The sequence below is a fragment of the Diprion similis genome, chromosome 8 (assembly GCF_021155765.1).
Source record: "Diprion similis isolate iyDipSimi1 chromosome 8, iyDipSimi1.1, whole genome shotgun sequence".
NCBI lineage: Eukaryota > Metazoa > Arthropoda > Insecta > Hymenoptera > Diprionidae > Diprion > Diprion similis.
The window spans coordinates 8,622,120-8,639,266 of record NC_060112.1 but is presented as its reverse complement, the minus strand read 5'-3'; the positions used below and the strand labels follow the sequence as shown (position 1 = coordinate 8,639,266).

The window sequence follows — 17,147 nt, the reverse complement described above, 5'->3', positions numbered from 1 at the left end:
ACGTTACACGGTCGGTAAAGACTGACTACAGCATGCTCTTATGGGGTCTCCGCTCTCTGTCACTCTAAGCTCTTTGCGCTATTCGTCTTCGTCTAGCTACTCGGGCTCTCCGCCACAATGTTAGTGGATAAGGTAGTGCGGCGTGCGCTGTCGGGAGTATTTACTTCATGGGTTAAAGTATACATGAAACGAACACCCCAATATGGCGCCGCGTAAGAAAGTTGTAAACGCTTCGCGTAAGCCGATTATAAGCGCTTACGACAAGGAGAATACATATCTCAGAGGGCTAAGTGATTACCAGTGCAAAGTGCGAAGACGTGAGACGCTGAGGAGTGCAAAAAGCCAAGCGGTAAGTCAATGTTTGAGTTAAATTTGTCTACATTTCTTCGCGTCTACCTCGATCGTCAGTTGGCTGAAAAGTCACGAACTATTGGTATGACGGACGACTTTGGGGTGTTTTTTTTTTCTTTTTTTTTTTTTGTGAAGTTCATACGATCATCTAATGTATTTCCGTGTTTTTGTCTGATCTCTTGTTTCTCTCTTGCATTAAAACGTCCGATTGATAATTTTACTCGCCACAGAACACATAGCTTTGCAATTCGTTGTAGTTGACGCATCTGTATATCTACTGCAGTTACGCCCATTTGCCATCATATTTTTTTCTATGCAACAAAGCCTGTGTACTTTGATAATAGTTATATATATATATATTTAATCGTTTTTCGGAAATATGTAAAGGCGCATTCGCATTACTCGGTACGTCGTGGTATGCGAAGGGTGTAACGGAGGTTTGATTAGCTACTGAACGGTTACTGCAACCTGTTGCTCGACACCCGGTTGGTTGGGATTTGAAGATTCAAATTCTATATGCAACGGGCACTGGTTTGTAAACACTGCGACAAGTAGAGCCTCCTGTGGTGGCTGCAGTGCGAAGAATAAAGATTACGTCGTCGATCGACTTACCGATAGCTGTGCCGATCGACTGATGGTAAAAAGAACACTACCGGTATGTTTTCAGCGAAACGATGGATATGCATCATGTTATCCCAGCCGGTATCGTGGTTGTTACAGAATTAAGGGGACGCTGTATTCGTTTTCAACCGATTTAATGGCATGAAACAAGTTTTCGGATGACGCTCGAACGGAGTAATAAAATAGATTTTTCTTCTGACATTCGACTATTTAAAACCAACGCAGTAGAGCTTACTGTAAAAATCAATCAAAATTTAAAAAGAACTTGCTTGCTCTATTGGTAAGGTTATGCAAAAGGGCAAATATTTGCAGATTCTTATCAATATACGTTACAAGCGCCATTCTGCAATGACTAAATTGTTGGGTGGTGACGGGAACTTGCATTTTTCGCTCCCTTCAAGCCTAATACAGAAATCGTCGAATCCACTCGAGTACGGGATCACATTAATAAAATCACTACCGTAAACTTATTTCGTTGTACGATGTGATAAAAATGTCATCATGATTTAACATCTTCATTCTTTCTTCGTGTTTAGCACGGTATTAATTTCCGATAGATTTGCAAAAAGGTGATGATTTTCAGACGATTCGTTTCATTTATTCTAACGGTCTTCCGTTATTTTTCCACATCAGAATGATTTTGTTTTTATTCTACGAACACGATACTTTTCTCTTCGATTCAGCATACTCATAACTTTCTCAAGTTCAATACTTTGGTGAAAAGTAAGTCGTACATTGACGCACGACACATTCGCCTTAAATGTATTTCTGACACTAAGCACACTACTGAAAGATAAAGAAAAAAAAGCGAAATCAATAGTGACCAGGGTCAATTGCAGGTCGAATTGGCATGTAACGCCCTCTATATTCGCGAGTGATTGAAAATATAGGTTGTCAGATCCAAATCCTACAGTTCGTTTCGTACAATACCCTTGTTATATTAATACTGTTCGTAAAAAATGTGCCCTTTTTTACGTCACGTAAAAAAGTGAGACCGAAAAGGAATACCAAGAAGAAACCTGAAACTTGTATTTAGATGTTTATGCTATCTCATGAACGAAATTTTAGAAAAAGGAGCGATTTTTGTTAAAAGCGGGTTCCGAAAGAATTTGAGGTCACTTTATCTTATACGGCAGAAGCACCTCCAACTGCACTTGTCATCAGTCAGTTTACGATGAGTGAAACCGTGTATGTACATGAATTATACACGAAAGTAATGAATCCAATTTCGTAATCGATCTCTCGAAAGAACTGCAAAGTGCAAATTGGTGCAAGTATTACAGCGCATAAAAATTACACTATAAATTACATGCTTTACCGATACTCATCAATGAGTGCCGCTACAATGCAAAAATCAGAGATTCGGAATAATCAAAGACTTTGGTAATAATGAAACTTTTTATTTCAAACCAAAATTAAAAACAGTTCCTATAGAATTCTCTTAAAAAATGGATTAAATCAGCTAACCCTTGCCCAACTGTACTGTCATTTCATTCCATCAATTCTCAAAATCCTTCATCATCGATTGAATCTTCGAAATGACGATGGGATGAGAAAGCATTGGAATATCCATCCGACCATGCTGAGCCAAAGTATGTAGAAACCTTTTCAAGAATATTAAAAAGTGTCATGCCGAACCAATTCCATAGACATGCCGAAGTCCATTTCAGGATCGAGCGAGCCTGACTTAAAAACTATGAATACAAAACACATCATGTCGATGGCAAAGACTCGAAGTCACTTTAAGTGAATTCACGTAAATTTGCGTGTCTTCAATGCATAAAAACAACAAATTCACCTGATCGTGAGTTCCAAGACTCAACGAATTCAAATAACTTCATTTCCTCGTGTTCGCTCGACACCTGCAAGTATAGCCAACCGTTCTTTCGTTCTCGTTTGGCCGTTCTTTCACGGGCCTTTTTCTCACAAAAGATTCGTCGAAACTTGGGGAGCACACCGACCTCACGGTCCGCACTCCATTCCTCGCAAGGTCGACCCTCCCTCCCTCCCTCCCTCCCTCCTCTCCGTAGAATCGTCCGAGTTTCTTGTTTACCTCCGGCAGTCCGAATCGCAATAAGTCCTCGCTGCTCGAGCAGAATTACCGAGAATGCTTTTAAGTACATACCTACGGTTCCCCCAGACCGGCTGCAGCCTCCTTTCGCACTCTCCCAGCTCCCATGCCCTATACCTATACCTATACCTATACCTATACCTATACCTACACCTACCAGATACATACCTTGCCTATACTCCTACACCTGCTAATCCTTCGTCTATTCTCACACCCCGCGATCTCACCTTCTTATATTTGTATACCTACTCGCTATACCTACTGGCGTAAATCGAATGGAACGCGTGCGTTCGCGTTCGACTCGCCGCTCCAATCAGTGTCTCGTTCAGTCAGTATCGTTCCATCCGCTGTTCCGGATCGACCCGACGCGACGTTACGAGGACCACGTGGGTTTCGAGTGGCGTCCTGTTGTGCGGATGTTCCATGGTTTAAATCTATGTCCTCAACCCGCGATCGATGATATTTGTCAGTCGCGGTGTTTCTCGCTCACCGTAAACCTCGCGCTTGTGTTTTTATTAAACTTTGTGTTAAACAGTTTGTATTACTCTGCATGTGCGGTATGCGCAGTGCATCTGCAAGTGGGATGAGAATTGTTTGTGTTGTGATCGGTTTTACTCGACGTAGTCCTACATCCATAAACAAGTAAGTATCTATATCAGTTTTTCGCTATTTTTTTTTTAAGAGGTTGAAGTTGGTGACGTAAACCTGGCGAAAAATTGAGAGGAAAATTTTACCGGTTTCCAATGTCGGATTGACTTGGATGAAGAAGACTTTGGTACAACGTAGGCATACGTGTGCTTGATGTGATCGATTTTCAGGCAAACACTAAAATGGTAAAATAACGATTTTTCCTAACGATGCACGCTTATATTTACGTTGCGATCTTCAACGTCATGATTTTACTGTATCACTTAGAATACTATAATCTCGTGGTTAGGACAAGTGAGGGGCCGTTCGATAGCAGGAATCGAGCATTTATTGACGTTTGGTACTAGTTTAGTTGTAAGATCAAGTTTAAATTAGTGCGATATTATATAATTCATAAAATCTTCCATTGATTATTCGAGACTGTTCGTGAAGGTATTCAAAAAGCAATAATGTAAATCAATTTAAATCGCATTATCTCGTAGAATCGAACTGGCCTAAAAATTTATATGCATTTTCAGTAATCAAAGTTTTGGTCAATATTTATTATTCGTAAATGGTCTGACGACTGATCTCTAGGATTTATTTATTTCACTCAAACTATCAAAATGTGAATAATTTTTTTCAAATACTCATTATGTTGGCCTTATTATTTGTCTAGAAAAATCTATTCGACTCGGAAACAAATTCATTTGCGGCTGTAAATGCGGATAACACGTATCAACGTATGTATTCGTATATGTTAAGGGATACACTCATGTAGCAACATCCGTATGTACATACATTAGAACAATGCAAGTTATATCCGTTGTTACACTTTACCGATGGTTATTTCGAGCGAGCAACGCGGTTGTGTACAACCTTATGACATTACTGAATAGCTTCATGACCAAGCTAGTCCGTTTATTTCAATCGTACATAGCTGGTCAGCCCCGCATGACACGCATCAAGTAACTCCGCAGCTGCTTGTGGCACTTTTTACAATCGCCGTTTATTTACCGTCAGAATAACATCGTGCGCTGATTTATCGCAGGTATAATAAGAACGTCGTTTCACTATTTGCAATACAAATTTTGTAACTCGAAGTTGATAAAATCCATGTATAACGTCAGGATGCGATTTTGTATTATTTTTTGTTCCTGGGAAACTCGTGGTTGTTTAGAAATGAAAAAAAAAGCTAATTTCAAAGGTCAGTAGATAGTTCTATGTGTAACGCTTGTTCGTGCGAAGCACACAGTTATGGTTTCGCACGTCCAGCTCACAATCAGATCATCACTCTAGGTGTTTACATATAAGCAAGGATGTAGACTCGTCTTTCTATTGTACGACTGTATTATTCCTCACGAGTTTAGTCTCGGTTTTCAGCCAATAAGGTACCCCTACGAGAATAATCATTGGTCAGTTTCAAACACTCGTCTCACACGTTGTATATATCTCAACACATTCGATAACCATTTCTAGACTTTCGAACCACCTCATTTCATGCTTTTTCTTCGCTACCGTAATCTGGATGAAATGTTGATTTGAGATAAGATGTTGCAATGCTCAGCTTTCGAGATGATACATCCAAAAATACTCCTATTTCAGTAGTAAATTAGCGAGAGGATATTCACTTGTTGAAAACGCAAATCACTTTGAAAAACTTTGTACACGTGTGAAATTGCGTTAAATCAGTTAGTCTAATCGCGAGACATCACATGAAATCGATTAAAATCGCACAATCAGTTGTTAAAATCACAGTACACTTTGAAATAACTTGAAATCAGTTAAAATCACTTATAAGCATTTTGAATTTACGTGAAATCGCTCATCACCCGATCTAGGCTGCGCACAGGTGGTGCGAATTTTCAATGTTTGCTTCAAAAATGGCGGTTGGTGTGGTAAAACGGAGAGGGGGGGAGGGGAGGGGGGAGTAGTAATCTTGATAAACGGGGTTCAAAGTACAAGGTGCAAAAAATGGTCAAGTGCTGATCAGCAATAAAAATACGCTCCTTTGAAAACCCCTCTTTAAGGATGAATGGAAGCCACAGTCTGACTCAAAAGTTAACAAAAGAGAAAAACCGTTTACAAAATGTCTAGCAATGTTATTTGTGCCAATGGCGGTTAAAACCAATGAATAAATTTGTAAAAAATGCCTCTTTACAAATTTTAATAACACAAGCAAGATATGAATAATGCGGGAAAAGGTTTTATAAAATTTGAACGTTGAAAATGATCAAATTTTGGTATCTCTGATCCGATTCTAACGTTTTTAACCTCGTTAATGTTCATTAAACATGTAGAAATTTTACATGATATAGTCATAACGTCCAAATGCTATTGTTGTACTATATTTACATAAACCTTTCGTCATTCCCTCTGATCATAACTATTCATAACTTTGTTGGAAGATCCGTGTGAATCTCTATGGTGAACAGAATAAGACAAAAACATTAGAATAGTATTTGAAACACGAAAGTTTAATAATCTCAAACATGTTTTTCAAAAATTCTATTCGGACTGTAGATCCCATCCATCTTTAATTCGCATAATAGCACGCGTACAATGATCCTCGAGTGTATCCCCATTGTACTTTCCGGGTTGTAATTCCAGAACTATACCGATGCGGTACGGTGTATTGGACAAAGGGCTCGACCTGATCCGCAGAAATAAAATCCCATAAAAGACAAAGAAAAAAAAAAAAAAATGGCGAAAGAGAGGCCGCACCAGTGCGCCCCTATAGATAGGGCCGCACCACTCGAGTGACATCCCCGTAATCGGATGGCAGCCAATATACAATTAGCTCAGAACAGGTTTCCTGAAATTCTATACCCTACTTAGTCGTATATGGCATGTCTTCAGTGCGCCAAACTCGTCGAATGTCCTGAGAAAAACGTATAGAAAAAGAACTAATTCGATCCTATTTCAGTTTTATGTTCGAACGCGTATTTAACGATGAACTCAACTTTTGAATAAAGATTTTATTCTTCGAAGCTTCTTTATGGTATAAATTTTTTTGATCTTTTTTTTATCTAACAAGTGAAGTCGAGAAATGATATGGAATTTCTAACAATCTACCGTATTTTTCACTAAATCATTTGATTTTTAAAACACCCACAAAGTGCCTGAAAAAATTACAATTCTCATTACGGTGCACAAAAAAGTGTCCAACTGCAACATTGCTTGCAATTATCATAGCGAACGGCGAGTATCTGTACACTCGTTGGCATATGCATATCACTTATAGGCACGTATTGGTAACCCGTATTCGTGAATAATTATGCACGCGTGCGGTACACAGAGTGCTTGCGGCGTGTCGTGCCTCTTGCGCAACGCGTTCGAAGAGTTACGGCGATCAGCTTAAGGAATGCGTTGTTGGCTAGTCATGCGTAAGATAGTTGGGATGAGGGGTTGACCAACGGTAGCTGCGATTCGTACGCGTGCTGCTCAGTCTCAGAATTTCTGATTAATTTCAGAAAAATTTAAACATGTTGTATATATCTTATACATTCTTTTGAGGGTTATTAATCCTTACGCTGCACACCGGGATCAAAATCCGTAATTACATTTGAAAAATATCCAAAATAATCTGATTTGATCCAAGATATTTGATGAAATAGTCTAAAAATTGTTAATTCGTTCTTTTTTTTCAAAAATTAAAATTCACTCACGCAATTGAATACCTGTTCTTCAACGCGAAGTATGTCCATATTGTTTTTCTTAAATTTTCATGTCCTGAGAGTTACTCAGTCAATTTTTTTTTATCAATTTAAAAATACAAAAATAGCAAATACTGTAATCATAAACGAAAATTTTGGCACCCGATCGATCCTTTATTTTTTAAACAGCTTTGAAACCGTTGAAAATCTAATAGATTCTAATGATTTGATCTCAAAAACAGTTGATTCTGTGATCGGTGTTTATGGAAAATTTTAATAATGGAATTTGGTGAATTATCCGTTGTTAACTGGTGAGGTTTGGTGCGTTTTTGTACACCCTACTCTGTACACGTGTTTTATACGTATATTCGCAAAGGGGAAAAAAGTAGGAAAATAAAGGAAAAAGATCACGCAACAATCGACAGGAAGTAGCGAGAGTTTTCACTTGTACGGATACGGAGCGTGGAAACGCAGCTTGTATGCCGCCGCAGCTGAAAGTGCGATGTGTGGTGTAACGTTATAACTATTACGAGGAGGTTAGGTGTAACTACTGTTCGTTATAAAGTCATTATGATGATGATGCGAGTGAAGTCGTCTAACGCGTCGAGATAATGTTGAAACATAATTTTTCCCGCCGGGTTTTTCAAAATTCGATTGATAAAAATTAATTTCTGTAAAAACAAATAACAGGAAATTGGATCGGAACTTTGATACTGAACGTGGGAATGATGCTATAAAAATATAGGTATTTTATCCTCAACTAACTATCTCCGAAACGGTTGAAAAAGAGATCTGGAATTTCCATTCACGACGGAAACCTTCCCTTTTTGATTCGTTCCGACTTACGGTTACTTGCATGCTTCTGGTGTAACGGGAAGTCAGATCAGACCAAGAATGGAAGTTTCCTGTTTTGTCTCGAATCCGAGAATATCCAGAAAATTCTGTATCTCTATTCTACACTCGTTTCGGAGGGAATCGAGTTCTGTTTTTGACGGACAGTTTCAACAGCTTGATAGACCGACATTCGGCTAACATTCAGTATTTTTGCTTTATAGAAGTCCTGAAAATGAAGATAGGTCAGAAAAATATTTTGGCTAAATTCCAAAAAAAATTATAAATGTTAAGGTCCGTCGATGGTTGGCTGTAATAGAAGAAATCGTTTCACAACCTGGATTTCGCATCTTTCACATAATCTTATATAGTTTATACATTATTACATATTTATTACATAGATATGTAGCTATTATATTGTTGTAGAATGCAGGCTGAAGTTTCGAAAAACCTTGATTTTTCACATTTTTTGTCATGCGGTTTATATACATGTGCATTTTACGTAACTACCTACATATTTCTTATTACATGTTACATGCAGTGAATTTCGATTTGATTTATTTAATTATAAATTACTAGAATGTAATGAGTAATTTAAAAATATACAATAAAAGTTATTCATATTTTAATTGTTTTCAGGGCCGATCAAGAGGAATAAAATATATACTTCAATCTAAAAATACTTTAAGAAAAAAAAATTCTAAAGAATGTATCTCTACTCAAAACTCTGGAAGAAGCTGGACTTCGTTCAAGAGCAATAAATCAAATAAATACTGTTAAGACTTTCAATAATTTTGAATACACGAACAAAAAGGGATTAGAATTAATAATGGATAATTATTTTTGTACAAATTGTCACTAATAGGAACAATAAATCGATGAATTGACGAAAGTGAATAAAATTTCGTTGTCATATCGTATTTTGAGAAGAAAAAAAATCAACTGTTAAACTAAAATCAAATAAAATGCATAAAATACGGCTGTACGTAGTTCCGGAGGTACTGGAAGAGGAACCAGAAGATGTGGTGATCGATGACTTGGACTCGCCAACCGAATTGCCACCAGTTATGCAGCGGAGGAATTCCCGTCGTCCTACGGATCGTGCAGTCCGATTGAACGTTATCCAAAAAGATCGGAGAGCCGATTCCCTGGTTCCAAAACTCAAGCAGATACGTCAGCAAATTGGTAAAACCGATTGTCAAACCGATTCCCTTACCCCGATTGTTTCTAAACAGAACATCAATTTAAACAACAATAACAATAACAATAACAATAAAATAAATAACAACATTATTAATAATATAAACAACATTAACAACGGCAATAAGAATAATAACAACGGTTTAGAAAATTGTAAAAATGTAACAAAAATTGGAAAAATTACACCACTCAAGATGTCACAAACAAACATGGCCGCGTTGCCGAAGAAGAGCGTCTTCGCTTCGCCCAGGATCAAGGAGCTGGCCATAAATCTTCAGGAGAAGATGGTAGAGCGACAGCAAGCTAAATCGTTCAGAAACCGTTTGGGATATGCAACGGAAGCAGGAGACGACGCGATTATCCAAGACAGTCTGCGGAAGCAGGGCGTGAACTCGATTCCATTGTCCGATTCGAACGTCAGGAACAGGGACGTCACCCCGCGAAAGATGATTAGAAATGATAGTCCTGCTTCAGAGACGTTGAGTTCCATCATCGAGGTCTCGTCACCTTCTGCAGTTGAGCCTCATAGTGTAACGGCACTGCCGAAAGTACAAGTGATCTGCAACAACAGGCGAATCACGGTCACATCCAGGGGAACCAACGCCGATACGTATCGACCTGCAATAGCGATTTCGGATGGCGGGGAAGTCGTGAATGCAAACACAGGACGTGTGTCGAATTTGAATAACGATAGTGAGGATAACGATGCAGCGACAAAGAGAAGTGCGGCGGAGGTGACGCAGTCTAGGAGTGAGACTGGTATCCTTGAAAATGGAAGCAACTCCGTCATTTTGAGGAGGAATAATAAGCTCAACAGATACAGGGTGAGTGTTGCGTGTCATGTCAGGAGTAGTTTTGTCGAATAAACAAAATTCTTGTTCGTTATTTAATTTTGTGTTAGTCCACACATACGCGTATTATAGAATAAGAAAAAAAAAGTAGAGGTAGAGAAACATTTTACTAATCTAGCAAATCAGTCTACTTGTTTGAATAAACATCCTTACTTTTTTTTACCAAAGTCTAGAATGAGCAGGAACTGCAATTATTGCTTAACACACGTAGCGTGCAGAGCAAAACGCGCGTCGACAAATTTTTCGGGTTCAATGAATTTTATTTTCTAATCGAAATGTTTTATCTATATTGATAAATTTTCACATTGGTAATGCGGAATTCGAAACTTACCGTGAACTGAAATGAACTAATTTCGAAATCCCTTTGGCATGGAAAAACGTTACCTATTCGAAATAATTCCTCTTCGTTTCGTGTTTGCCATTTTCATATTTACAACCTCGACCTCACGATCAGATGTAAATTCACAATTAGTAATCTTGAATACTTTCACGATTAAACATGATCGCACGATGCTGGAGCTATATCGAACAGGCCTAGCAACTGGAGAGCGGTGTCGTAACGTTGATTTAAACAAGGAAGTGAAACCTAGCAATTAGAATTTTGTCCAATCTTATCGAAAGCCAATACTTTTATAGACTATACACGTGTAAAATATGTTATCCCATTCTGTTTTCTAAAATTGAGCAAAATCTGGTGGAAAATGTGCGATGGTAAAATGATTTTTACATATGTATATCGTATATGTATCGATTAGACGATATTTTTTGTTTTTGCTGGAACAAGACCGGAACATTAATTTATTCCAAATAATAAATAAGGTAAAAATTTTTCGGTTCAAGTGTATAACACGTACTTCACACTTTGTGTCTTTTTCCCATTACACAAAACATTATAAACCGGTAAAGAATATACTTATTCCAGTTTCTTTGAAAATTTTTTAGAAATAATTCTGAGTACGTTCTTTTATAAAAAGAATCATGTAGATAATTATCTTCGTCAACCACAAAGCAGATGTTAGTAGAATCAAGAGTGTTGTACCTATTTTTGTAACTAGGAGACTGAAGCCGGCTTTCCGAAGTCGACTAGTTCAAATATGTCACCATTTGTATTAAAATAAATCCAGTCCAACTGTCAAACCACACTAGACAATTATTTCGAGAAATTCCGCTCAGGAACTGAGATAACAGTGTTTCCTTAACACGTCCTTCAAATGGGAAAAAGTTACATGAGAAAAAGCAATCCTTTGACTTGATCTCAAAATCCTATACTTTGGTAGGAACTTTTTTGGACCATAAAGTAAACAGAATACAACATCGCCTTGATCTAAAACAATCTATTATCCATCCATACATATATATATATATATCACGCTTGTGAATTTCGTGGTACAAAAAAATATCAGCAGACCATAGACCATAGAACGTAGAATCGTGATCGAACATGCGGACATTATATTTAACCTTTATAGTATAGATATAGACTGTAAGGAACGCGAAATGCCTTTCGTGACTGGAAGCGATCGTGTGTTGGTAGTTCGCAGCTATAAGCAGCAGCCGCATTAACTATTGTAGGGGATACAATGCGCCAGCAATCGACCACCGAGATCGCGAATAATGTATGGGTACGAAAAATAATTGTGTAGAAAGGTTGCGTCATTGAATAGGCCCGATATAAATGTACAACCACACGTGTGCAACAAGAATAACCAGTGGCCTGTGCAAAGTCCTAGCTCTGCTCCATAAGACGCCGTCATCTGTAGCTCGGTCTACAGACCGATCCCAAGGACATACAAGTCGCAGCCTCCCTTTTGCTTGTATCGGCATGAACTATTTTAATTTCATTTCATATCATCATTTCTATTCAACTGGCAATGAAAGTGGAAGTCATTGTGATTCGACTTCTTATTGGATCTTATTCGCAGCTTCTTCTGCTTCTTATCTTATACAAATGTAATTTCGGGCATGAAGTGAAGTGGGTTCTTGAAAAAACTAAACTTTTTTTCGTATCTGACTTTGAATCGTACTAAATGCTGCATGTTGACGTAAGTGATGGGTTATGGCTTCGATAATAGTAAAAATAAGTGGCATTTCACCCGGTCGGTAAAGACCCACTACAGTATCCTCTTAAGGATGCTCTCAGCCACCGCAGCAAGCAAGATGTCTCCTCCGCGAAGCGTCGACTCTTATTCGTGTTGATGCATTACGTTATTTATTATCAATATATGTCGACTTACTACGTAGATCGGCGATGCCCACTTTCATTCGCGGTGGGATTCGCTTTCAGGCTGTAATAGCCGCGTGTCACAACCTTATACCTGTACTTCTATACTGAACACGAATCACGACGCCTATGAAGTTAAATTATGTATTAGTAAAATTTATGGCATCTTTGATACGTCAGGTATAGGAGATTCTGACTTCATGGAGCCTGGAGGTTCGTTGGTGAAAAGAAATTAATAAAAATACAGATGAGATGGTATAAACTATAAAGTAATACGTATATAGATACCTCTACACAGTTCTCGGTCTATATTTCTATCTTCCTGGCATAACTCGCAATTAACAATTATCCATTAAGCATTGATCAAAATTTGATTCGGTGTAACATATCGGTCTGGATTTTTATATCCGATCTTCATTTTACATCTTACGAATTTCTTCTTACACGTATAGTGCACAATGGACATCTAAAGTAATGAAAAATTTCAAACGGACTGTAACGTCGTGTATAAACTTGTGCATTGTTTTTGTTACTGTTTATGGCTTACATCATTGAAGTGTTGCTTTGTTATTCGATATTTTGAATTGACTCTGCCGCGTTTTGCATGCCTAATGGGATCTGTGTGCACAATAATTCGTGCCATGGACATGTCGAATAGTTGCGATAGTACTGCAGTGACAACTTATATATACCTTTAGAGATCGTAAATCAATAAAGTAATAATAAAATACGTACATAACTTTGTAGGATAGTTGACCCTGTCATAAGACAACGTGCCGCACGCTTGAGCTCACACACATACAATTGCAAATCGATATAGAATAAGATTTAGGAACAAAAGGAAACATCTTGATATCTCGTCAAAGTATACACGCACACTTATGTGCGTTGTGTATGTACATGTATATCATCGCACGTGTCATATACTTTTAGGTACGGGCACGTTGGCATCGTACATAAGTATGTATTTGTAGAAAGTTGGCCTCCACGATGGAGAGTCCCATAAGTTGACCTCTCAAGTATTTTGCTCACGTCGTTTGTACGAGGTTCGAGACTGCGCGACACACACGCGGTTTACAGGGTTGTTTCAAGGAATGGATAAGAAGGAAAACGAAACTTTGTTAAGTATCAGTTAGACGCACAGTCAGAATCAAAAGTAAGGGAAAAGGAAAACGCAACTTTGAGAGAATCTTCTACAATGTTATTTGCATCAATGATAGTAAACATGAATAAAAATTTCTACTAGGTTTGTTATAGAAATGAATTTCTGTGAATAACACAAGCTGGCTTATCTTTGAAATTAGAACGTTCAAAAAAAGTTGGACTTTGCTGTATCTGATCCGATTCTAACGTTTTGAACTCATATTTTTACACATTTTTAGACGATCTCTGAAAATCTCTTAAGAAAATAATCCTAGAGATAAAAAAAAATTTGCCTTAAAACAGCAATTTTTAATTATTTTATACATTCAAATTATAAATATCTTCCCAAAATTTTGATACTTTAGCTTGTGCTATTCGAATTTGTTGAGATTGATTTTTATTACATGGTAGGGATGTATTTTCATTCGTTTTTATGTCTTTGGTGCAAATCGCGTTATTGGAGGTTTTTTAATGAATTTTTACCATCTTATAATTTTGTATTTTCTAGACTGCATGTCCCATTCATTCTTAATGACAGCAAAGAAACAAGTTCGATTTTGAAAATATGCCATCCATGCCAATTGCAGCAACCGCCGACCTTGACCTCCTTGGATTCTATTTGTATACTTTTTTTAAATGTTTTTCTGGATCTCAAACACTGTAAATTCGATCAGATTCTACTATTTTCTGAATATTCTGACACGCTCGGAGTATAAGAACAAATTAAAAACAGTTTTATCGTGACAAGGATAACCGGTTCGCATCTTTCAGTTCCGTTCAATGTAGAATTGAAGCAGCGTAAAGTCATTCACTATACACTAGTGTATCAGTCCTTAAGCCATATTAACAACCTTTCTTCACATTTAATTTCTCAAAATAATACTCAATCACCGTCTAATCGACTCAACATTTTCTATGCATGCACTTAGATTAAAAAGGAAGAAAGGAAAAAAAAATTCACCTTCATAGAGTGACTTTGATTCCTATAAAATAGGAGAAACATTTTTCATTGTCATAAAAGTTCGTATAAATTTTCTTGGTAGCCTTAGAAGATCGTCGCTCTTTTGCAGAAATACCCGGAATCCCAGGAAATAAAAACCGGATTAGAACTTTCGATTTAAACTTTCGTTTACTATCATGTATCTACGTGTCTGTTACAACTACACTGGCAAATATGGCTAAACTGAAGAGAACTATCGACCAGACAAGTTTTTCTGTACCACTAGACGAGTTAAGCCATGTGTCTGCATATACACACACACACACACACACACACACACATCTCTTGTGGATATAATACGTACCGTACAAGTTACGAAAATTCTCCTCCGCAGAGCACGACGGGAAACTTTTACAACCGGTTACCCTCCTCACATTCCATAATCGTTTGTGAAACTGGCATTATGATTTGATTTCCTTGTTTCTAATACAGAAGCCTCTTTTTTCCAACACTTTTCACTTTTCATTAGTGCAGTGAATTTTTCAGATTCATTATTGACGATCATCATAACGATGAAGAATTTTCATGTTTTACCGATTTTTTTATTTTTCATTTTTCATTTTTACATCGTGGATATGTGTTTGTGTTTCTCACCTGCGTAACGAATACTTCTCAGGTTGTTAATATACTTCCTAATTGATATTTGATACGCACTAACAGCGGCTGATCGTGAGCGGTGGCCAAATTATCACATTTAGTACGTAATTAAAAACTACGCATTATTTTTTCGTACTCGAGATAATAAAAACAGACATATATCTTTTCACACCGTTGAGATTTATCGATGTAATGTATACTCCAAGGCACTTGGCGATGTCACGATAAGTTTAGAGAATAATTTAGAAAATAACTTTGTAATTTTTTTTTTTTCTAAGACGGTGAAACTTCTTTGGATTTTGTGCTGGTCTTCATATTCACTAAACTGAGGCAGATAAAAAACTAATTTAGGACAAAGGCGCATTTTAAAGGTGATTTAAAATAACATGATTAGTTGCAATGCAGCCCGTGTGTTATTCGAGCAATTCTAATAGTAGCAATTTAACCGAATGAAATCTTTTATCTTGCTGTAGGTAGTTCAGTAGGTAAAGGTATATATATTTTGAACAAAACAATCTTCACTCATGATCATGAATTGAAAATTCCAACGTTTCCGAATTCTCACTCACGTATACTACAAAATCGAAGCAAAAAATCTCGCAGTTATTCCGAGTGAGTGATTTCGTGTCTGGAATATGAATCGACTGTAGAATCACACGTAGGAATGACAATTTTGTATGTAATTAAGAAAGTCGACGCTGTAGACTTGTATAATAAACTTATCATTATAGGCCGTTTGATGGTGTTTGAAAATCGAGATGCTAAAAATATATGCCTGACTATTAAAATTGAGTTATGAATCTGACGGATTACCAACGACGCAACAGAAAATAGAAAGTGAAAATAGAAATTCATGCAATATGTATATATGGATTCGAAGTTCGTCCCGTAGGACAAAAGATTTGATAGAAATAGATGATTGATAGAAAAACAAAAAAAGTGATCAGGAAACCGCGTACGAATGTTGATCTGTAACAAACTAGTAGAACTAGATGCTTGTAGTAAAATTCCAAACCTCTGGAGCACTTGATGTTTTATCGAAATTAGATTTTTTCGTCTCTAGATGTCGGGGCGAAAGATTAACACATGTGGGCATCGTTTGGTCAAGCCCATTGCATCTCGTTCAATTGTACTGCAAATCGCGTTACCAAGATGTTGATTTAAATTAATAATGTCAATTACGTGAAGTACATCTATCTCTCGGCAGTTGTAAACGAATTTTGACTCTGTCCAAGCATTTTACATGGGGATATTTCAAAATATCGTCAAAAATATGGGTTCGGGTCGAAGTTCAGGAAGACCATTGCGAATTTTGAGCATTCAGAGTTATGACCATTCGGAATTCTGACCATTCGGAGTTTTGACCATTCAGTATTCTGATCATTCGGAATTTAGATCAGAGTTTTGATAATTCAGTTTTTTTGACCGTTCACAATTTTGACAATTCGGAGTTTTAGAAAATTCGGTGTAATTTTCGTTTTCCAATATTCAATCGTTGTTCTCACTTGAAGTACCGTACGTGTTTCATAAATCAAAAAGTTGATCTCAGACGAGTAACTCAGAATTGAATTGAAAATACCAAAAGTAGTAGAACTTTAGAGAGAAACTTACTACCGTCTAGTTGTTTTCATGTAAACAGAGGGAAAAATTGCCAACGAATTAGCGTCACTACACGAATGTTGAAAATTCGATTAAAAAAAAGAAACACACTTATAAGATAATGAAATTGCAGTTTCATCTTTTTCAAATAAAGTCAAATGCCTGGCATACTTCTAAGTATACATCGGCATGTATATATATGTGTGTGAACCGAAATTGTGTCAATGGAACAAAATATGTGCCATTGTCCTCGGCTGCGCGGAGACTCGAGATGATCTACATATTCCCGTTCGTCAGCTCTCTCGGTTTCCTCTTTTTGCCGTAAACTCAGAGATACGCGGTAGTAGAAGTTGTGTATAACCGGTGCCCGAGGCTTCCT

General features: G+C 37.3%; 1 protein-coding gene across 2 annotated transcripts in view; it reads left to right on the top strand.

The window, feature by feature from the left end:
- The first annotated feature begins 202 nt into the window (after nt 1-202).
- LOC124409856 (rhotekin-like) overlaps nt 203-17,147 on the top strand; it is a 66,313-nt gene continuing 49,368 nt past the window's right edge. The window contains exon 1 of one of the 2 annotated variants that reach the window (XM_046887764.1): nt 203-349. In XM_046887764.1, the coding sequence (XP_046743720.1) occupies nt 203-349 (147 nt within the window). Of the gene's footprint in view, nt 350-9,040; nt 10,182-17,147 lie in introns of those variants that run through there. The other variant, XM_046887763.1, reaches the window with a different exon arrangement.